General features: G+C 32.9%; 2 protein-coding genes and 1 pseudogene across 7 annotated transcripts; 2 read left to right on the top strand and 1 right to left on the bottom strand.

Moving 5' to 3' along the window:
- The first annotated feature begins 573 nt into the window (after positions 1–573).
- LOC146898547 (protein ZINC INDUCED FACILITATOR-LIKE 1-like) lies at positions 574–5,415 on the top strand. 2 transcript variants are annotated; one of them, XM_085732499.1, is made up of 17 exons: positions 574–769; positions 942–982; positions 1,556–1,616; positions 1,704–1,806; positions 1,911–2,013; positions 2,196–2,249; positions 2,335–2,397; positions 2,723–2,772; positions 2,876–2,951; positions 3,319–3,498; positions 3,598–3,685; positions 4,018–4,103; positions 4,194–4,301; positions 4,418–4,462; positions 4,555–4,643; positions 4,775–4,818; positions 4,958–5,415. In XM_085732499.1, exons 1-17 carry the CDS (start codon positions 628–630, stop codon positions 5,068–5,070), a joined length of 1,446 nt encoding a protein of 481 aa, XP_085588625.1. In that variant the 5' UTR covers positions 574–627; the 3' UTR covers positions 5,071–5,415. The 2 variants fall into 2 exon arrangements, with proteins under 2 accessions (XP_085588625.1, XP_085588626.1); XM_085732500.1 differs by lacking the exons at positions 574–769; positions 942–982 and adding an exon at positions 1,004–1,480.
- Positions 5,416–9,896: 4,481 nt separating this feature from the next.
- On the top strand, positions 9,897–15,183 carry LOC146898546 (protein ZINC INDUCED FACILITATOR-LIKE 1-like). The gene is made up of 17 exons (XM_085732497.1): positions 9,897–10,128; positions 10,961–11,001; positions 11,350–11,410; positions 11,497–11,599; positions 11,727–11,829; positions 12,013–12,066; positions 12,289–12,351; positions 12,583–12,632; positions 12,894–12,969; positions 13,047–13,238; positions 13,321–13,408; positions 13,493–13,578; positions 13,659–13,766; positions 13,887–13,931; positions 14,073–14,161; positions 14,293–14,336; positions 14,743–15,183. The coding sequence occupies exons 1-17, from the start codon at positions 9,978–9,980 to the stop codon at positions 14,853–14,855; spliced, it is 1,467 nt and encodes a 488-aa protein (XP_085588623.1). The 5' UTR covers positions 9,897–9,977; the 3' UTR covers positions 14,856–15,183.
- Positions 15,184–15,259: 76 nt separating this feature from the next.
- LOC146898545 (histone-lysine N-methyltransferase, H3 lysine-9 specific SUVH1 pseudogene) lies at positions 15,260–22,449 on the bottom strand (annotated as a pseudogene). 4 transcript variants are annotated; one of them, XR_015021436.1, is made up of 3 exons: positions 22,358–22,449; positions 20,099–22,282; positions 15,260–15,703 (listed from the first exon to the last, which is right to left on the bottom strand). The product of XR_015021436.1 is annotated as a histone-lysine N-methyltransferase, H3 lysine-9 specific SUVH1 pseudogene, transcript variant X1 (transcript). The 4 variants fall into 4 exon arrangements; XR_015021438.1 differs by having other exon boundaries at positions 15,260–15,700; XR_015021437.1 differs by having other exon boundaries at positions 20,099–22,270.
- Between the last annotated feature and the right edge of the window lie 549 nt (positions 22,450–22,998).

Genomic DNA, 22,998 nt, shown 5'->3' with positions numbered 1-22,998 from the left:
ATTACACGTGTGGCGTCCACGTCAGCCTTGACTTGATCAAAATTGCCCTGGGCCAAAACTGTAAAAGGGACAGTACTTAAAGGACTGGATTGTATTTTATTTTGTTAAGGGACAAAATCGCAACTTCATAATACTAGGGACCAAAACTGCTATTAATATTTAAATACCTTCACTTTGTCATTTATTATTAACTGTTGTTGCCCTTCTCAGCTCGAGACGTTAATCTTTCTGATTGCACGAAGATGATTCACACAAAAAAAAAATCAGCAAACTGAATAATAAAATATTAATAAAGAAGTTTAATCAAATTAAGTGTTTTGTTATGTAGTATGTCGGTTAGTTGAGAAATGAAATATTTAAACCCGACTTGTCTGACATAAATAAGGAAAGGAAGGTGGTGTTGTTCATTTCTCATTCATTCACCTTCAAAACCTTCTCAAGGACACCTATATTGTTTTGTTTGGTGTGCCCCATTTATTTACTCAACTCAACCACTAATTTCTTTAAAATAAAAGGCAAAACAAACACGCATTCTTTGATATATAATTTTCTGATTGATTAAGCTTTTGCTTCATGTTACATGTGAATTGTGAAGTCATATAGAAACAAAGGAATTCTGTTAGAAACATGGAGAAAGAGCAGCCATTGTTGGAGAAGAAGCAATACTATGAAGATTGTCCTGGTTGTAAAGTTGAACAAGCTAAAGAGCTTAATCAAGGGTTATCCATAATAAATCTTGTGATTATTTGGATGGTGGTATTATCTGCTAGTAAGCATTATTCAACTTCTTCTTTTACATATGTGACAATTCTGTTATTTGAAACTTTTTGTTTACATGTGATTGTGAGTTCCTACTGTTCTATGTTCTTAGTACTTTATGCTATGTCTTATGTGTCTTTTGTCCTTCTCTGATGTTACTTACTTTTTGTTGTCATTTTCAGCACTTCCAGCATCATCTCTCTTTCCATTCCTTTATTTCATGGTGAGTTTGTCTACCTACCACAGTTAGCTGTATCCTTCTACAAGATTCCTTCTCTCATGTTGTCACATTTTTATTGCTAAGAAGTTGCCTGAATGAACACATAAAAATTGTTCTTTATTTTTAGAGTTATGATATTCAAACACCCATTTTTCCTACATATGTGACATCTGGTTAATCACATTAAAAAATGTAGTTGATTCAGTTGAGTGGATGATTATATCGATTCACGTTCGAAGTTGTGGTTGATTCAAGTACAAGATTAACAACAATTTTCAACGTGATCTAAATTAATCATTTACTAAACTGAATTAACCACAATTTTGCATTTCATTAACCAGGTGTCACAGTTGCAGAAAAATTGAATCTCCATGAATAAGTTTTCGTTAGATTGATCTTTTTCCTAATCTTTTGTGACAATTCAAGGAATGAATTAGTATCAGTTCACTGTTTAATGATCTTTTTTTGTATATAGTACAGACAATTGGTTCTATAATACTGGTATGGTATGATCTACTGTGATAAAATGATTAATGCACATAATATACTCCTCAATAATGCAACCCTTATGTTCAGGTAAGGGATTTCAACGTTGCAAAAGAAGAAGCTGATATAAGTTATTACGCTGGTTATGTTGGTAAGAATTTCTTGTTTTTTTAGTATTTCCATGAAGAATATTATCATTGATATATGTTGTTCATTGAAGTGACTGAAAATGATGTAGGGTCTTCGTTCATGCTTGGAAGATGTTTGACGTCTGTACTATGGGGAATGGTTTCAGATCGCTATGGTCGAAAACCTGTTATAATCATGGGAATCATTGCAGTGTAAGTACTAAGTAGTATCCAAAAAATGAATATTGAAATTGGTGTTTTCTTTAAATCATGTTGTGTGATTTCACTCATAATCATTGATGTTTACTTGATTTCAGTGTCATTTTCAACACATTATTTGGCCTTAGTACGGGTTATTGGATGGCTATTATCACGAGATTTCTTCTCGGAAGTTTAAATGGCGTGCTTGGACCAGTTAAGGTATGTGCGTGTCAGAGTATTCTACTCCTATTCTAATGTTCCTAATTCTGATTAATATTGTACTGCGAATATATTCGTTAATTACTTAAGGCTTTCGGTTATCTGTTAAAACAGATTACCTAACTCATAACTGTAATAGTTGCCGATACAAAATTTATATGAAATATTTCTGTATTTAACAGGCCTATGCTTCTGAACTTTTTCGAGAAGAGCACCAAGCTATAGGACTTTCTACCGTAAGTCTCAACAATTCTTCTGTTTAATATCAGTTCTTAATGCTGCATTTCCATCGTAATTATTCAAAGTGTGGTATGATTTCAGGTTAGTGCAGCTTGGGGCGTAGGCTTAATTATTGGCCCAGCAATAGGAGGCTATTTGGCTCAGGTACTATTTTGATTTTTAGCATTATCATGTATAAAATACATCTTGAAAAAAGCCTTGAATTTCACATGCACATTAAGGTTACCTTATTTGAAATACTTCTGGTATATTAAGAAGGCTAATGCCTGAAATTTTGTAGTCAACTGAGAACTACAAAGGATAATAAATTTATACCGTTTTTCATATCCAAATAAATGGTCTTGTGCATGTTTTGAATATTTTGCAACTTGATTTTATTGTGTTTGATTGTGCCTATAAGTAGTACATGTTCATGTGCACATTTTTCATTTTTTTTATCTCTAATACTTTGTGAAATTTTGTCTTACAGCCAGTAGAAAAATATCCACAAATATTTCCAAAGGATTCCTTTTGGGATAAGTAAGTGAACTTTTCTTGGTTATTAACTTCACAAAACCAAATGATTTTGGCTCCCATCTTGTGTTTCTATAGTTTATCCTTAAATGATATTTCAATTTTGCAGGTTCCCATACTTCTTGCCTTGCTTTATAATATCAGTACTTGCATTTACAGTAGTAATTGCCTGCATCTGGATTCCGGTATGTATCTTAGATTTTATCATCTATCTAGGTTAATTTCTAATTTTATGTTTCAGTCGTTTTTATCTTTTGCGGCTTTTACTTGAACACTATAATGATGTTTTATAATCTATACCTGCATATAAAGAGGATACTGAACTTTGGTGTGACTTTTTTCTTCAAATTTTATCATTTTTTAAACGATTTTATTTACAACTTCATCTTTTTTTATTCAATTAAAAATTGAAGTGGACAGACAGGAACGTCAATGTACGTATAATGTAAACTAATTCCTGTGTTTTTTCTAGCTTATCCGTGCTTTGCCTCCACTGTTTATATAGTCTTCTCTATCTCCCATGTCAATTATAGTTGTGTAAACTATCTGCAGGAAACACTTCATAATCACAACGGCAACAAAGAGTCCACTGGTGATGCTGAAGCTTTAGAAAATGGAAGCAGCAAAGAAAAGACAGTCCAAAAGAGTGAAAACCTCTTCATGAATTGGCCTTTAATGTCATCTATCATTGCTTATTGTGTCTTCTCACTTCATGATATTGCTTATCAAGAGGTAAATTTCTAATTATTGAGGTTAAAAATGGTACATTCAATTGTAAATCTCTTTTAATATATATAAGTTAAAAACATCTACTCATGTTGCTTTCTTTAGGTTTTCTCATTATGGGCTACTAGTCCTCCGAGGCTAGGGGGTTTGAACTTTACAACTGATGATGTTGGTAATGTTCTTTCAATTTCAGGTGCATCTTTTGAACCTATAATAACTGTTTATCATTGTCGGTCATAATAGATAATGGATTTAATTCATATACGCCGTCCGTTAGTCTAAAGATTTTCTACTTTGTCAATCAATCATAATCATCTGATCATTAAGAACGTTTGAGTTTAGTCGTAACTACTTCTAAAGTCATACATATGATGTTTGTGATTTATCAATAGTGTAAAACTTTTTACACAATGTATCAAAATTAAACTCCTAGATAATTAGATATATTTTTATATCAAGTATTGATCTTTGAATATCTATTATAAATTGGATATTTTGACTAATTACTAATTGTTAAATTTTTAGGAGTTGCACTTTGCATCTACCAACTTTTCATATACCCTTCATTTGAAAAAGCTTGTGGACCTATTGGCCTTGGCCGCATCACAGGGGTCAGTAATTGTTATAGCAGTTATTGAATTCTGAATTTCATTGCTAACTATTTGAAATACGATCTGTAACTTTGGTTGTTCTATATGCAGATTTTTTCTATACCACTTTTGCAAAGTTACCCGTTCATAGCAATGTTGTCAGGCATAACCTTATATATAGTGATTAGTATTGCTTCCGTCCTCAAGAATATTATGTCTGTAAGTTCATTTCTTTAAATGGATTCAGTTAACCAAAATTCATTTGAAGTAATCGAGAAAAGGTTCTTTGTATTACAAATTTAACTGATTGTATTGTTTTTTATGGACTAACTTAGGTGACGATTACAACAGGTTTATTCCTAATACAAAACCGAGTAGTGGTAAGTGTAGTCATTGTTATCATTTATCTGTTCACTCACAAAGTTTGATATTAGTTTTTGATGTAATTGTGACATATTGATTTGGAAAACAGGAACAACACCAAAGAGGAGCAGCTAATGGCCTTTCTATGACCGGGATGTCTCTATTCAAAGCCATTGGACCTGCTGCAGGTGGTACAATGTGAGTACTCTTCTAATTTTTTCTTCATTAGCAGAAATTTTAATCTACATGCTTTTTTACTACACTTAAGATATGCTATTAAAAATCATTCTGAATTTTCTTCTTTCTTTTTATGATCTTTGTTTATGCAGATTAACTTGGTCACAAAAGCGTTTGGATGCTTCTTTCCTACCGGGTATGATGCTCAACTATAAACAGTCAACATTTATCTAGTTTATATGTCATTTTTATTTTCTTTTCACATTATAGCCAGGAACGTGGTTCTTTTGCTAGATATATTTCTTGGGAACTAACTATTGCTCATGTAATTGCAGGCACTCAAATGGTCTTTCTTTTCCTTAATTTAGTAGAAGGACTTGGAATACTTTTGTTGTTCAAACCATTCCTTGGTGAAAAGAAGAAAACAAACTCGGATCTTTTACATTGATATTAATTAATCATTTTTGCATGAGTTATCATGTATCACTTTGTTCTAATTAGGGACAGTGATGGTAGCTAGGTGCATTATTAGTTTTGTCATTGATAATTTGATTGTAACAACACCAAATAAGAAAAGCAAATAAGAAAGCAACAAAGGAGAATTATCATTTTCCTTCAATCCGAACTATCCATTAACAGATCACATAGGATTTCTCTCAGCTCTAGAAATAGTTTTGCCTTCAATGGTTTGGTAAAGACACGAGCCACTTGTAAAAATGCGCAACAATACATGGATTCCAACATCCTTTTGTTCACTTGATTTGATCCTTAAGGACATGAAACTTTATCTTTATATACATGTTCTTATGATGTGCAATTGAATTCTTTGCCAAATTATTTGAAGAATTGTTGGCAACTTGTCAACACACACTGAACTGGTTTCTGGTAATCAATCTTCATGTTCATTTCTTCAGTAATGATTCAAGCCAAGTAGCTTGACATGCTTCCTAAGTCGTTGCAATATATTCTGTCTCGTATGATGATAGAGCTGCACCAGTTTGCTTTCTTGAACTCCAAGAAATCGGAGCATTTAAGAACTTAAACCGTAACCTGGTGTACATTTCTGTGTCTTTACTCCAACTTAAATCTGCTTCAAATCCTGCTGCATTCACTTTTCTATTTGGAAATGATCCGTTAGGACCTGAGATCTTACGTCTGTGAGAGGTGATGACTTTGAGCCACCGAATTCGTTCAGTAGTATCCTTCTTTCTTCTCCTAGAGGGGTAGGGGGTGGTGGTCGTGGGGGTGTATATTGTAAACACTTCGATGATCAAATAAGAATATGCCGAATATGCACGGTAATTAGGGTAGTAAAGTGTGAGCCTGTGAAAAGGTTGTGAGTTAGCCTTTAAAACGAGGAACTAGGGTTTCTAGCCCTCAAAACCTTACCCAGACAGCTGTCCACAATGGACACTCTAAGCATGTTATGACAAACTAGCCTCGGATTTAGACTGTCCATTTTAGCTCCCTCGACCTTGATTCAATAAATTTAGAGCAGGTCTATATCATACTCCGTTCATGTGTTAGCGAGGAGTTACCGGATCCACGATGGTAATTGGTCTCGGCTCCGTCCGGCACAGGAAATATCAAGCCATAATTTAAACATATGTCAATTTTATAAAATATTAAAACTCATAATAATCTATATTTTTATAAAATCTATAAATAACTTTAAATACGCAGTCTATGTTTGGTTTATATTTGCGTAAAAGTGAGTTTGAACGATAAATTTGAGCATAGAAGTCACATTTGAAGTCAAAAACTATAAATTCTATCTACCTTCAAATTTGAATCAATTTCAAAGGTAAAACCAATTCTAAAAAACATTTAAACATATCAAAATCAATTTCATGAATCAATTTTGACAGATACTACCCACACCCCAAATAATCCAAGTTACACCCCAAAATTACTAATATACCCTTTAATTAAAATAAACTATTTTATGTAAACTGAGTTTACATACACTACGTAAACTGAGTTTACACAGTTTATGTAAACTAAGTTTACGTAGTTTATGTAAACTGAGTTTACATAAACCGAGTTTACAAAAGTTAAGTAAACTAACATAAACTGATTTTATACAGTTTATGTAAACTGAATTTACGTAGTTTATGTAAACTCAATTTACGTAGTTTATGTCGTAGTTTATGTAAACTGAGTTCACATACACTACAAAACCTGAGTTTACACAGTTTATGTAAATTAAGTTTACGTAGTTTATGTAAACTGAGTTTACATACACTATGTAAACTGAGTTTACAATAAGAGTTTACACAGTTTACATAGTTTATGTAAGCTGAGTTTACATACACAATGTAAACTGAGTTTACATAAGTTAAGTAAACTAACGTAGTTTACACAGTTTATGTAAACTAAGTTTACTTAAGTTCATGTAAACTGAGTTTACGTGTATGTTATTCCTCTTTAGAATATGTACGTAAACTAAATTCACGTGAGACCTATGTAAACTTAAATTACGTTACCCTTCTACGTAAAATTAAATCAAACAAATCGACAGACAAACGTGAAATTAACAATAACGATAAACATCCATGGTAAAATTAACAACATCAAATAAATCATAGAGTAAACGATAAATAGAAACTCGAAGAAATTTATGAAATTCACTTACTTGTATGAATCGAGTACGTATCAATGGAAGAGATGTTGATTTAATTGGCGATTTTAGTAGGTATTGATTGCATATCCATGGTGGTTTGTGGGTGAAAAAGGGGTGAGAGTTTAGAATGATAATGAAAGAAGGGATTTTAGAAATTTACATGAAGAGGACAATTTTGGTATTATTGTAAAATTTTAAATAAATTTGGGTGTAACTAGAATTATATGGGGTGAGACTAGAAAGAGTCATCAATTTTATCATATCCAAAATTGAAACCAAACATAGTAGAACCCATTTTAATAATTATACATACAAAATCAATTCGTAAACAAATTATTCAAACAACATAAATTAAATGAAAATAACAATCACTCATATTTTAATTTATCCAAACATAAAATATTTTTTATCCAACTCACTACTTACTAAATTAATTTTGTCAAAATCAATTTTTGCTAACACAAAACCAAATGATAAGATTCGGAAATTTGGACATAAGAAACATCATTGATCACATTTTACAATTACTTATTTTAGACTAGTTATTAAGTACATTTTCAGGTCACTATTATAAACAAAAATTAACATTTTAGATTTATTCATTAAATGATGTATGTGGTTTATAATAAATACTTCATACACCATCTAATGAATGAATTTAAAATGCTGATTTTTGTTTATAATAGTGATAGAATGATGTAAGTAAGGAGCAAGTACCTCAAGTCCAATGAACGTGTCTCACTCTCATGTGGTATCTTGGTCGTTTCACTTCCGTGTTCAAATTTGATTTTAGCAACAAAATGTGTGGCCAAGTTCAGGGACCCATACTCTTTTGGTCAGAATTCATTTTTATTTTTTTGTTAGAATCGTATTTATAATTTTTTTTGGTAAATCGAATTGTATTTATAATTTCGATATCATATTGAGAATTGACATTTCTTACTAAGCCTCTACTTTACGAAAACGCATATAATCTAATTTGGAGACTCTTGACTTAGTTAAACATTGTCTAAGAAATATACGACTTTATTATTTATATTATTTTGGAAAAGTTTAATAAAATCCACCAAAAAAATAATCATTTGAGATCATCTAAATTCAATTATTAATCGGAATTTATTTGCTAAGTTCGGATTGTAGGAACTTCTTTTCTCAGAAACTGAAGTGTTAACACTAATAAAATATATCTTTAGCTGATTAATAAATTGAATTTTTGAACTTTAAAGATTAAAATAATACTAATCAAGTAACTGCATTATCAATTTGAGTTTCTTATGTAACGTTGTCAATAATTTTTTATTTTGGAAGATCCGTTCAGTGATTTCTGAGGCACCCTACCCTACCCCAGTTACAAGTAGGCCAATAACATATACGCATGTCGGGAAGCACTTGGGTGACATTATGTCACCGTGACATTAAATCTGGGTCACACAACACACATTACCACACAACATCTGGGCCACACAACACATACAACACATCTGGGCCACACAACACAACACCTTTGTGTGGCCCAGATTTAATGTCACGGTGACTTAATGTCACCCCAAGTATTTTCCTACGCATGTCAGTATGTGACTAATCAGTTAGAGTTTGATACTTCTTCTAGTCCAATATAATTTTTCTTGGCCGTCACGTATACATTAGTTTATAGTTATACAGACCACCATTAAGAAATTGTGACTAAAAGTAGTAAAAAAATTAGCAGCCTAAATCAATTTCTAAGTAGAATAAAATTAATTTGTGGATATCACTTGCTAATTTACACAAGTAGGTAATTCTCATTGGTTAGTCTGGGTCTCACCTTTATTTATTTTCAAAAAGGGGTAAAAAAGAAATAGATATTCAGATTTAACCATCTATTTGGACTTTAATTTTGTAAATATCATTCACCTACTCAAGAGGGTGAAGAGATAGCATAGTACACTCTGAAATAATATATTTTTTTTAGTTGAAATTTAAATAGATTTCACTATCATTTTTTTACAAATATATAGATTTCACTATTATAGAATACACTTCACAAAACTATATGAGTGTAAATTTGATGAGATGTAAATAAATTTCAAACAATAAATATAATAATAGATAAAACAGTGATGCTATATGGTTATGGATGCTTGTCAAAAATTTCATGAGGTGACATGTAGCAATAAAGTTTAACTTCCACATGGCATGGAAAACATGTTGGGTCAAATGTTTTACCAACCAATGAAAAGTTTTCGCTTTGTGTTCGGAACAAAATCTCTCGCTAGATATATCATTTCCCTAAATAAATAAAAAAGTGTAAAAAGTGCATTAGGACACTTGTTAAGGATACAAAAATAGAAACAATTGGTAAATTTTAAGTAGAAAAAGTTATTTTTTAAAATTTCAATGCATTGAATGCACCATTTCCAAGATAAAATTTCTTTCTTAACAAGTGTCTAAGGACAATTGTTAGCATTTCCCTTTTTTTTTTAAGGGAAAAAAAGCTTATTACTAGCACTAGTATCTCTTATTTTCATGTATACTAAATGACACACTATTTTACCAAAATATGTGAAATTTCAACACGTGAGAATAAGACCTGTGTTGTTCATTTTGAATTCTTTTAGTTCCAAGAGTTTCTCAATGAACTCTATAAATATCTGCACAACCACTTCTTTTTCAGTTGGTATAGTATCATAAATAAAAGGGTGATAATAGCTCTCCTTTGATATATCTCTTTCTGATTAATCTGTCACATAAACATGGGTGATGAAAATATGAGAGAGCCATTGTTGGAGAAGAAGCAATACTACAAGGATTGTCCTGGTTGTAAGGTTGACCAAGCAAAAGAGCTTAACCAAGGTGTATCCATTAAAAATCTTTTCGTCATATGGATGGTTGTGTTATGCTCAAGTAAGCAATATTTCAATCTCTTGTTTTCATACACTTCTGAACAGTTTAAGTTTTTTTCTTTCCAATTTTTGTTCATTAGGACTTTTAAGTATCTTTGAGTTCTTAGTTTGCTAATGCTATTATTCAAAGTTCATAAGTACTAGTGATTGTATCTTAGATTCTCTAGAGCATGTAGCGAGTCCAATCTCGGAGTTAAGAGTATTAATCTCTCAGCTGAGATTGAACTAGCTTTCCTAACCACAGTTCATTCATTTTCTTGATTACTTCTTGAAGAAGATCTTGAAAAAGTTCGTGCGGATTGATCGAAGAATTTAGATTCTTTACATTTGAGTTTCCTTTATTTAGGCAAAAGTTTGTAAAAAGAGAGAAAATGTGGGTGTGTATGTGACTTTACAGCTTATAGTATGTTGTAAATGTTAGAACACAGATTGAATCTTTTGTTGTTTTCGCTCGCAACGTATAGGTGAAGATGTTGTGTAATCAATAAGAGAGAATAGGAATTAACACAAAACTGAAAAATGAGAATTACGCAGAGATTGCTAATTGCTAATCCCACATTGGATAGCTAATTATTTTCTAACTGTCAATTAACTACTGTAACAGAATTTGTAACTGTTTTTCTAACTACATAACCACCTAACTTGCATAGTTGCATTGCAAGTAAACTAGTCTAACATGAATTAATCATTCTATAATGGTAAAGACAAAAGTACCCTAGTAAGAAATGCAGGGATTTGTTTATATATAATAATTATTAAACTTATGAGTTCTCATGTATTATTCTTCAGTCAGTTGAAATCTGATACGTCTCTTTTTTTGTTGTCATTTTCAGCACTTCCTGCATCATCACTTTTTCCATTCCTTTATTTCATGGTGAGTGTATCTATCTTGAGACCTCGAGGAGGAGCACACTCCCAGGTCCCAAGCCAATACCACTAGGCCAACCCAAGTGGGTTTTAATTATATTTATAATTAAAAATGAATTTAAAAATTGCATAATCTCTTCAATTTTCACACCAGTTTTTGAGTATCCTTTTTGTATGTATATGAATAATTGGTCCTATAGTGTTGGTCTGTTGTACTGTGGCACATTATAATATAAACTACTTAATGATGCAACATTGTATCATTTTTGTGAAATATTAAGAATACAATTTTTGGTTAGGATTTTATAGTGATGCACATAATACAATCTTCAATGAGGCAACATTTATTTTTCAGGTAAGGGATTTTAAAATTGCAAAATCCGAGGCTGATATTAGCTACTATGCTGGCTATGTAGGTAAGATTATTTTTAATGTTTCCACTCTTTGAAGTCATTTATCATTGTTATAAGTTGTTCACTGGTGATGATTGAAAATGTTGTAGGATCATCATTCATGCTCGGTAGAACTTTGACATCTGTATTATGGGGAATGGTTTCTGATCGCTATGGTCGAAAACCTGTTATAGTCATTGGTGTTTTCACAGTGTAAGTATATCTGTCAATCAATTTGATGATTTTCTTAAGATATCGTAGAAAATAACTATGATATATTTCAAAGTTGAAAATAGAATACAGACACGAATTCGTTTAAATAGTCATCATTTGATTTCAGTGTCGTTCTCAACACACTTTTCGGCCTTAGTACGAGTTTTTGGATGGCTGTTATCACAAGATTTCTTTTGGGAACTTTAAATGGTGCAATTGGACCAGTAAAGGTACAATTTCTTTTGGATGGCTGTTAACACAAGTTTTTAATTAACATTCTTAGCACTCTAATTTTTCGTCTATTGCACTAGGATTTTTTAATGTGTGCACCTGGATACATAACTGGTTCAATGACTCGATCTCTTTAAAATTTCAATTATGTATGTATTTGAGAGTACTCCTCTATTTAACAGGCTTATGCTACTGAGCTTTTTCGAGAAGAACACCAAGCTCTAGGACTCTCAACAGTAAGTCTCGCAAACTCTTATATACTACTAATGTTTTAAAAAACAGTCTGCAGCTGCGATTATAGCAAAAATGTCAATATTTTTTTATGCATTTGAAGCTGCATCAGGACTGCAGTTGCGCCCTTTCAAACCGAAGTTGAAAACCGTGTCCCCTTTTAGTTTTAACAATACAGCATTCCATCATAATAATTAAAATTGTGATATATGGTTTTATATTTTTAGGTAAGTGCAGCTTGGGGAACAGGCTTAATCATTGGACCAGCATTGGGAGGCTATTTGGCTCAGGTGCTATTTTCATTCTGATGCCTGAAACTTTGTATTCAATTGAAAAGTTTGAAGGATAAAAAAAAAAAAAAATTAACTCATTTTCCATGACCAAATAAATGGTCTTTTGAAATTTTTTAAACATTTTGCATCTTTAAACTTCTGTGTCAGTGTGTGTGCTGATAGTGGCAAAAACTTAGGTGAAAATTCATCATTAATCTCTCTAATACTTTGGGAAATTTCTTCTTTCAGCCAGCAGAGAAATATCCAAATATCTTTCCAAAGGGTTCCTTTTGGGATAAGTAAGTGGACTTTTCCTACTTTTCAATTTTATAAAACTCAAGGGTTTGTTTGGTTTAGAAAACATTTTCTATTTCATGTTATGTTTTCACATTTAATTGTAAAAATATCACCTCGTTTTCATTTTGGTTACTCTTTCAAACATCTATACAAAAGATAGTGAAAACAAAGCAGAAAATGTTTTCTGATACCAAACAGACACTAAGTATTCAACTATGGTTCCATATGTGGATTTCCATTTTTCACAACAAATCATTTTGCAGGTTCCCTTACTTCTTGCCCTGCTTCATAATATCAGGAGTTTCATTTGTAGTAGTTATTGCCTGCTTGTGGATTCCGGTATGTATCATCGGTTTTATCATATGTTTTATGGCTTCTATTTCATAACTCAATATAATTGTTTAAACTACATGCAGGAAACACTTCACAAGCACAATGGTAGCAGTGAGTCCATCATAGATGATGCTGAAGCTATAGAAAATGGAAGCATAAAGGTTGACAAAGAAAAGATCGATCAAAAGAATGAAAACCTCTTGATGAATTGGCCCTTTATGTCATCTATCATTGCTTACTGTGTCTTCTCACTTCATGATATTGCTTATCAAGAGGTAAATTTTTAATCAATGAGGTTAAATTGAATCTCATTATATATAAGTTTTTTGGACTCACATGCTTGTTTACCTTCAATAGGTTTTCTCTTTGTGGTCTGTTAGTCCTCTAAATTTGGGGGGATTGAACTTCACAACTGATGATGTCGGTAATGTTCTTGCAATTACAGGTGCATATTCGGTGTTGATCTTTGTATTCTTATTATTTTACATAATAGATATTTTGTACAATTACTAACTTGTGAAATTTTCAGGTCTAGCACTTGTTATATACCAACTTACAATATACCAATATATGGAAAAAGCTTGTGGACCTGTTAACATTGCTCGAATCACAGGGGTTAGTTTCATCTGATTGTGGAAATTCTGCATTTCATTGAGTGTCTTTTGAAATATGTGTATTTATTATTCCATGTGCAGATTTTTTCTATACCATTGTTGCAAAGTTACCCCTTCATAGCAATGTTGTCAGGCATAACATTGTACATAATCATTAGTCTTGCTTCCATCCTCATGAATATTGTGTGTGTAAGTGCATTTCTTCATTTCTTTCTTTAACCATTTATGACTAATATTGAGAGTTTAAGATATATTAAATGGATTCACTTAACCAAATTTGACTGATTATATCCTTTTTTATGGACTTAGGTGACCATTACAACAGGTTTATTCCTTATACAGAACCGAGCAGTGGTAAGTGTATTCATTATCTTTGTATCATTTTCTTCAAAATAAAAAATGTTACATTTTATTTTGTATTCATTATCTTGTTTTCTCACAAAGTTTGGTATTAGATTTTAATGGAATTATGGCACATATTGATTTGGAAAACAGGAACAACACCAAAGAGGGGCAGCTAATGGAATTTCTATGACAGCTATGTCTCTCTTCAAAGCCATTGGACCTGCTGCAGGTGGTACAATGTGAGTAGTCTGAATCTAATTTTTCTTCATTAGTAGAAATTTTAATCTACATGCTTTTTACTACACTTAAGATATACTATTAAAAATCATTCTGAATTTTCTTCTTTCTTTTATGATATTTGTTTATGCAGATTAACTTGGTCACAAAAGCGTATGGATGCTTCTTTCCTCCCAGGTACGATGCTCAACTAATTTGTTTGTTTATTTCTATTTGAACATTATCCCTTAAGATTACAAAGCTAGACAGTCACCACTCCCTTAAGATCACAGAGCTAGACAATCACTACTGCACTAGGCTAGCACCTGAGATATATCAAAAAAATTCAAAAGCAATTAAGTGATTGTCTTATAAGCACTTATAAACCATTTTGGGAATGTGGTTAAACTCTTTTTATATATATAGTAGTAAGTTGTTATTATCGGTTGTTATTAGCTCTCCTTAACACTCAAACAACCATTTATGTCGTAACATAAACCTAAATAAACTTTAAATAAGCTCTTCCAAACGGGTATAATAAGAGGTATATGTTGTTTTGCTAGATGTATTACTTGGTAGCTTACTATTGTGCATTTAACTGCAGGCACCCATATGGTATTTTTCTTCCTTAATTTGGTTGAAGGACTTGGAATACTTATGATGTTCAAACCATTCCTTGGTGAAAAGAAGAAAACACATTTAGATCAGTTAAACTGATATCAGACAACTTTGCAGGAGTTATAATCACAGGGTCATTATTTAGGACAGTGATGGAAACTAGATGCATTACTAGCTCTGTTCTCTGTTTCTATATTGATAGTAGCAATCTGTTCTCTGTTTCTATATTGTCCTTCTGGTCATAACCTTTATAAATTTCTTTCAACTTTCATTTGTTTAAGAGAAATGACTCTCAAGTGGGAATATATAGATTACAATTCTATGTAAGTTATAATGTTTAGGAATACATAGCACCACTTGCATTATTACCCTTCTATTAATATAAATTTGATGTCCCCAAGCACAATTGTGGGGACTTATCCTCTAATCTGGGTAGGACTATATACTACATAAACAGCAAAGTTCAAGCTCAATATCTTTAGTATGTTACATAGTTCGAGTAAACAAGTCACCAGATCAACAGAAATAGAAATAAGATACACAGCATGGTTTAACAAATTAGTTTCTACATTCCCATATGTAAAATACACCATTAGCTTTCTAATAATGAACATCAACATTAACTACTAAATTACAAGAAAATCTAAGTTAATACTTCAAAGGACAAAGATCAGCATGTTGATGATATTTCAAGCCTTCATGACATTTCAACTCGGCAAAATTTTACCCGTTTAAATTAGGAATGGGGTATGATGATCCAAGTCAGATCCATAAAATAGTAATGCCCAGAGACCAACATGATTAATTTTAGTCCAGAATATCTACCCTTCACAATTATATTTGAAAGCAAACATACACTAAGTTGGAGCCTCCAGGCTTGATCTGGTTCTTGCTAAGTTGGAACTTCCAGGCTTGATCTGGCTCTTGAAATTGAATTTCCTCATCTGCTGTTAAACGAAAAGAGTGTGGATAAATAAAAACAATAAATTTAGTCTTAACTAGGTACAAAATTTCTTGAGAAATGGAAATAATCTCAACTCTATTGGTAGATAATGAAAAGCATAAACATTTGCATACATGAGAACGTTTGTCTGAGATGCATGTATAATCTTAAAACATGTTGCATAAGATTTTAATATACATGAAGACAGATGAAAAAACGTTAATTTAACATGGAAAACCACACCAGTCCGAAACATGCACAACAGCACATGAACAATAATAAGAACTTAAAGCATTTTCTCACTTGTAATACCAAATTCTCACTGGGTCTTTCACAACGAAGTTGGATCCTCTACAGTTGGGGAAAGATACATATTGGAGAGGATCCTGGTCCCTTCAGAACTCAGTCAATTTTAATGGTTCGTAGTATTTTACCTTTTAATATCTTTATCTACCTTACATTACCAAATCATCTCTAGTAAATGTATCGTCTTTTTAATAACCATTGTTACTCCTAATGTTTGTCTATCACATTCATTACCGAATTTTTGCTCGTATTTCCACTCATCTACCAGGACACTCTCATCTCAGAACATTAGCTTATGGTTACATGGTACGATATTCCTTGGAGCTTAATAGCTACCTTTCTATCACAAAGAACATCCAAAACATATCTACATTTCATCCCTTAACCTGATCCTATGACTTACAATCTCTTATTTCTCCATAAAGATCAAAATCAGCTAATGATGTAACTTTTAGTGTAGTATGAAGACTGGAAGCAACTCTTATTTCTTACAATCTCTTATTTTGAACTCAGACAAAGCTAGCACATTTTGCTAAACTTGAATTTTATAAACTCTGTTTTGCTTCTAGTGCGCCAATTAGGGGCCATTTTAGAAGTTTATTTGGAATTAACTTATGACATAAGTACGTGTGTAAATATTTGAAGAACTTATAAGATTGTGATAGCCCAATTTCACATAAGTTGTTTTCAGCTTATTTTCACAAGCTCTCTAAAGATCATGTTCCGGGTGATTTTTCGTTTTATGTTTTGAAAATTTAAAAAACCAAATTTCTTTCCAGTTGAATTTCAGTTCTCTCATTACCTTGCCTTACTATGACAAAAATAATCAAGTCAGAATGTTCTTCAGGGAATGCAAATGTCCATAAGGTTTGATCACTTGTAAAACAGCAAGGGTGTTATTTCTATTCAAAACCTGACTACTGATGTGAAAACAGTTTTTCCCATCCCAAATAAACTGCCAGATAAAAGTCCAAAAGTAGCCACCTATAGTTCCACCCCCACCCCCCACCCAATATGGGTATCTCAAACAATGCCTTGTTGGAAACACACCTTGAAGGCAAAAAAAGAGGTATGTATAAGAATTGGATATGAAATTTCATCTTCACTAGCCTCTCAACATTCAGAACTTTCTTTCTCTATACTACTGGATCAAGGTACACATAACGATAATTGGTCAAGTGCTGAGTTATCTGGGATCCAGACAAATCAAGTGAATGTTTTAGACCTCACAGTGACAGCTACTCCTAAAGATAACATGGCTTCTTTGCCCTTACAGGGGGTATCCTGGTGGTCAATCCATTACTTCAATAACCACTCAATCCCATGATTCTTTTGCAGATATGCGCTATAAAGGAGTTATTTCCACGAAGTCACCTGAATATATTGTGGGCAGAAAAGATGGAATGATGACCTATTACGAAGCCAAGAACTGGATTCCAAAGAAATAACTATTTAATTAACAAAAATGATAGGATAGGAGAGAATCTCTCCTCCAAGGGATTCCCCTTCACAATAATTACAAATATTCAAAGATTCTCCCTATCCCTGATTCTCCCTATCCCTGACATTTGTTCTTATTTATAAACATTTGTTCTTATTTATACACATTCTCTAAAACTAATCCAAATAACAAACTGTTGGAAATTTGGGGACTTACTCATCCTTACAAAACTGGCTTGTAAGGTGAGGAGTGCCTCCTCTTTATAAACTCTTCTCAAGAGTGCTATCTATCCGATGTGGGACTAAATCCACCCGCTCAAAGCCAACACAATGAAGGTGTTGGAGGCTGCAATTAAGGCTAACCAAAGGTCGCAATTTAGGCGACTAGGGGAAGACCGCAATTAAGGCGGAATTTCCAACACAAACTAAGTAACTTCTCTAACAACTCATAACTACAATCCAAACAACAAACTAACTGATTCTTCTAACTACTTTAACTACTCTAATATCTATTATTCTGTATCCTAACAAGACCAGACTCACAGGCAGAAGGAACTGGAACAATGACTGCCTTTTGTGCAGGCAGAACTGGGAAAAACGAGAAGGGATGGAACTTGGTCAAGAACGACAGGAAAAGAAAGGAAGGGACAAAGAAATAGAGAGGGACATGATGTGTTAGCTTTGATATTGAAACAAAAATCATAAAATCTATTTCTGTAGTATTGGGCTTTAGCTGAAAACTGTTTTAAAATTAAGTAAAAAAAAAACTAATTTAACTCCATTTTACCCAAATATGGTTTGTTTTCAAATTGAAAAAACTTTTAAAACCACAAACTTAGAACCACCGAACGGCCCCTCAAGATAGTTTGTAGTAGCAGCTTATACAAAGTTTGTATGAAGTTTATCCTTATTCTCTCTTCAACAGTAAAAGCAGCCTATATATAAACTCTAATATGATAAACACTTATTGAATAATAAGCTTTTAATTAAATTAAATTGTTTATCCAAACCCTTCCGTACATTAGTGTACATAAACCATCTTATTTACAATTTCTTCTTGCCCACGATTCCAAATTCTACCAAAAAAAAGGTATGATTCTGACCATCCTCACTACTGTATAAAATATTTGAGTCCCTTAATGTTGCATGATCTGAGATTCTTATTTTTCTTTCTATACCAAAAGCAAAGCTTCAAAACACTTCTTTCAATCAACATGTTTGGTGCCTAAAGATTGGTATATGTTATAACACGTCAAATGATTTAGGTCTCATCTACCTGATTCCCTTCTTAGCATCCCCTTTTTATACTGACTTTGTTTTTATTAGTTTTCATCTCTGTTATCAAAAGCGGTCGCGCCGGCCGCTATAGCGGAAAAATCAGGACCACCGCGTCAGGGCACGTCGGCGCGTGGCAGAAGTGGAAAGCAGTCAAAGAGGACCTATCGATAGTAAAACGATAATTTGTACTAGTTGTATATAATTGGTATTAGTGATTTTCAATTTTGCTATCCCTTTTATTTCATATTATGAATACGTCATGAAATTTGGAGTAATGTTTAAGGTATTTTAGTATTTCTTATTGAATAGTATGGTATTTAGTATTAAATTTATTAGTGGTCACACCACCGAAATAGTGCCCACTACGCACCCCTCTCCTGCGCCGCGCCAATTTTTGGGTTGGCCGCGCCACGCCGCATTTCTGCATTGACAATAGAGGTTTTCATCATTTTTAGACAAACATCGAACCTTGACGTGCCCATTTTAAACTCTACCTCTTGAACACTTTCCACCTCAAATATTATCTAACCTTAGGTACAGAGCCTCTTGGTTCTCTCAGTGTACCTTTAGCTACCTTCTAAATGACTGAATGCAAATCTTGCTTCCACAACATACTTGTGCCACAATGCATTTTATTCGAGTAACAACCTAGAATTAACTATCTAACATGACCCTTGTATCCAAACATGGAATCAAATATATAATGATTGGCAACAAATCAAAGCATTAACAGAGTTGCATAATAGCACAAGATCAACAAATTTCTTCTTTCAAAACACAGATCTTAAGTTCAAAACTAATCCTAACAAAATCAACTTGTAAGGTGAGGAATACCAACCACTTATAGACACATTTTAAGGCCTTATCTCATAAAATTTGAGATTCTTATTAAGAATACTCTAGACTCTTAACAATACTATAGACCACGAACAACAAAATGAATAATAGAAATGAACTCAAAAAAGGAATCTATCGTGAATTTGAGGCATTATGACCTAAGATGCCTAATTAAATTCAACTGTAAAAGAACTTATCAGTAGCTTATACAAACGAACTTATCATTTATGCTCAAGACTGATTTATTTTAAAATTATCTTGAGAAAGTAAGTTAAAAAAACATACTCTTTAGTCAGTTGTTACTGTGAAAAAGATCATTCAAACTAAAATGCACACTTATAATACAAGCCAAGATACTAACAAATCTGATCTACGTCACATGCCTTTGTTGGGAAACGCAATAAGATTGAAAATTTATTAGAAACTTTAGATAACAACGTAACAAGGCAACTTAAAAAGTTAAAATCAGTATACATACATTATATATATCACATCTGAATGACTAAGTATTTTGAAAACTTGCAATAGATGCACAAACCTCATTTAGCCATGAATAGACTTGCAAGCACCATGTTTGTCTGTGAGCAACTGCAACAAATTGTTAACCAAAGAAACCACGGCACTTTGCTGACCCACACAAGCATTTCTTTCTCCTTCTAAAGGCACTGCTACCTCCAGCATGACCAGCATGGGTAATTCCATAATCATATGTTAACTCTGCCATTGGAGGAATATGTCTAAGGGCAAAAAATGCAATGTGGATAAAGGATTGATTATTTTCCGCATATAAGACTGGCTGCCAAAAAACATTTGGGGAGCAACTATGATTCATGAATCTAGCTATATTTCCCACATTCTTGGCACTTATAATTAGAGGAGATGGTATAGTATAATCCTCACTACATACATTTGAACTTACATCTTCCAGTAAGCTAGGTTCATAATTCCACTTGAAAGGTTCATAAATACGGCTTGTATCAAAAACATATTCGTCATTATCTCCTTCAACATTCTGATATACCTTGGCTCTGTTAATAACTTCTCCTGCATACTCACAAATAAAAGTACCAGCACGTATAGGATCCAGTGTTCGAAGCCCCCAACCTCTACCCTTTGTTCTGAACACTTCCATGTGTTGTTTTAAACCAGTCTGTGATACTCGATTTTTGCAGGTAGGAAAACACCGACACATAGGGCCACATTCATGAATAAGCGGCTTCCGACTCACTAGAATACTATTTGCAGTATACGGAAAATCACCCTCATTTCTTTGAATGCATGAACAGTTCAAATCACCTGGGACACATGCTGTGTTACAATTGCAGCTTAAAGAAGGCTGCACTAGACCAAAAGGTTTCGGGTTTTTGAGAGACGTGAAATAAGTGAAAAAAGCAGGACCCTTCTCATCATCGACATCATTGACAAGTGATACTGGAATACTTTCAACCCCATTGGAGAGGTCAGCAAGAATAAAACCATTCCTTGTACAGGAACCTGCCTTCCACTTTTGAGCCAATTTCCAAGCAGCATAAGCAATTTTTTGACCAGGTAACCTTACCAACTTATACTTAAATATACCACCGCCAGATTTCCCTCTTTCAATCCAAGAATCTTGGATTTTATATAAACCATCATACATATAGATTTTTGAACTTCTATTCACAGGATCTCTCACGCCTCGAATGACTCTAACTTCATCGTGCCGCTGTGCACTTCTGTCCAAAGCAAGATTACCTCTTTGAAGCTTCTGATCAGTCACATGTTTATCTTTCTTGTTGAAATTCTCACCCTGACCACTATAAATTAAAACATTATTATCCTCTGTATCATCACCGTATACACCTGACGAAACAACGCTTAACGCCACAGTATCCTCCTTAGATCCATCCTTGATACTCATATAATCAATTCCTCCCATTGATTGAGCATGCAAACCCACAAGACACATTTCCATTCGAAAAAAGAAAACATCCCCAATCTCAATCCCAGGCACCACGCCCGCTCTTCTCCTCGTGTTAGTTTTAAACCCTTTACAAGTCAAAGCATTACTCGCTCTTAGATCTGCACGCTTGATAGCAAGTGCATTGTTTAGTTCCTTCGACTCTTCAAGTTGGCATAGCCTCCTTCGAATTGAATCAAACGTCATAAGCACATGATTAACTGACTCCCTATCACCATCATCTTTTAGTGTCGGGTTAACACCAACATAAGAACTCGTACCACCAACAACCGGCTCGCGAGTTTTGTTCTTCTTCCTTTTAAGAAACTCTTTGCAATTCTCAATATTATCCGTACTACGCTTTCGTTTATCACCTACAAACCCTTCCGAATAATCGTCGCTATCTCCATAGCCTTGTTGATTCATTTCTTCATCATGTGAACTCTTGTAGACCCTTATTGGAGTCACTTTGGCAGCAACAGGAGTGTCATGAGCTGCTGCTGCTGCTGCTTTCACCGGCGTTTTCTCGGCTACTTTGACATCAACAGGGGTTTCCTCAGCTTCTTTCGGAAGAGGAATTTGATGGGGTTTGACAAATGAGTAAAATGGAGGAAACCCAGATGGGTATCCACCAGAAAACACGGATTGAACATGTTTTGGTAAAACAGGTGCTAAACTACGTAAGGGTTTGACTTCAACAATCTTAGATTTGTCAAATGAATCTGAAGCAGTGTTGTTGTTGTGTTGTTCTTCCATTATTATAAATAAACCCTATCAACAAACCTAAAATCAATGAAAGAAATTTCACATTTTTAATACAAAATTATAATAAAGTTGTAATTTAAAAAAAAAAATTACCTAAAGTTGTAACATGTGGATGTTGAAGAAGAAGAAGAGAAACGAATGTTGGGAGTCTTCTAGAATTCAGAGAGGAAGAAATTGTTTGTAATAAGATCGTTTGTTCTTCTCAGTTTCTTTGACTTGTACTATTTTTTGACTTTGTGAAAATATATATATATATATACTTAAAATAAAAAATATTTGCAAAATTTTGTCATCCTAAAGCTCAATTGATAGAGGTATATGTATGTAATATCTAAAGTTTAAACTCTATATTTTCAACTTATTTATTTTAAATATGAATTTTTAATCATTAAACTATTTGACCAAACAATTAGATAAATATTTGTCCCCGTGAGTTTAGCTCAGTTGGTAAGGACAATGCATAATTGCATAATATATGCAAGGTTTGAGGTTCGAACCTCATACACCACCAAAAAAAAGATAAATATTTGTAAAATTATACAATTTGTCTTTTAATTTAATTTCAGATAACAATAACAATGTTTTTTACAATTTGTCATTTAATTTAATTTCAGATAACAATGTTTTTCAGATAACAATGCTTTTTAGATTTAAACGTTTATGTTATAAAATGTCAACATTGTTATTCTTTTTGATCAAATAGATATCAAAATTTTGAACATACAAACCAAGAA

Source organism: Medicago sativa, chromosome 8 (assembly GCF_051527215.1).
Source record: "Medicago sativa cultivar Bolivia chromosome 8, Bolivia_mono, whole genome shotgun sequence".
NCBI classification, from domain to species: Eukaryota; Viridiplantae; Streptophyta; class Magnoliopsida; order Fabales; family Fabaceae; genus Medicago; species Medicago sativa.
The sequence above is the reverse complement of the archived record's forward strand: the minus strand, read 5'-3'. Positions and strand labels throughout refer to the sequence as shown.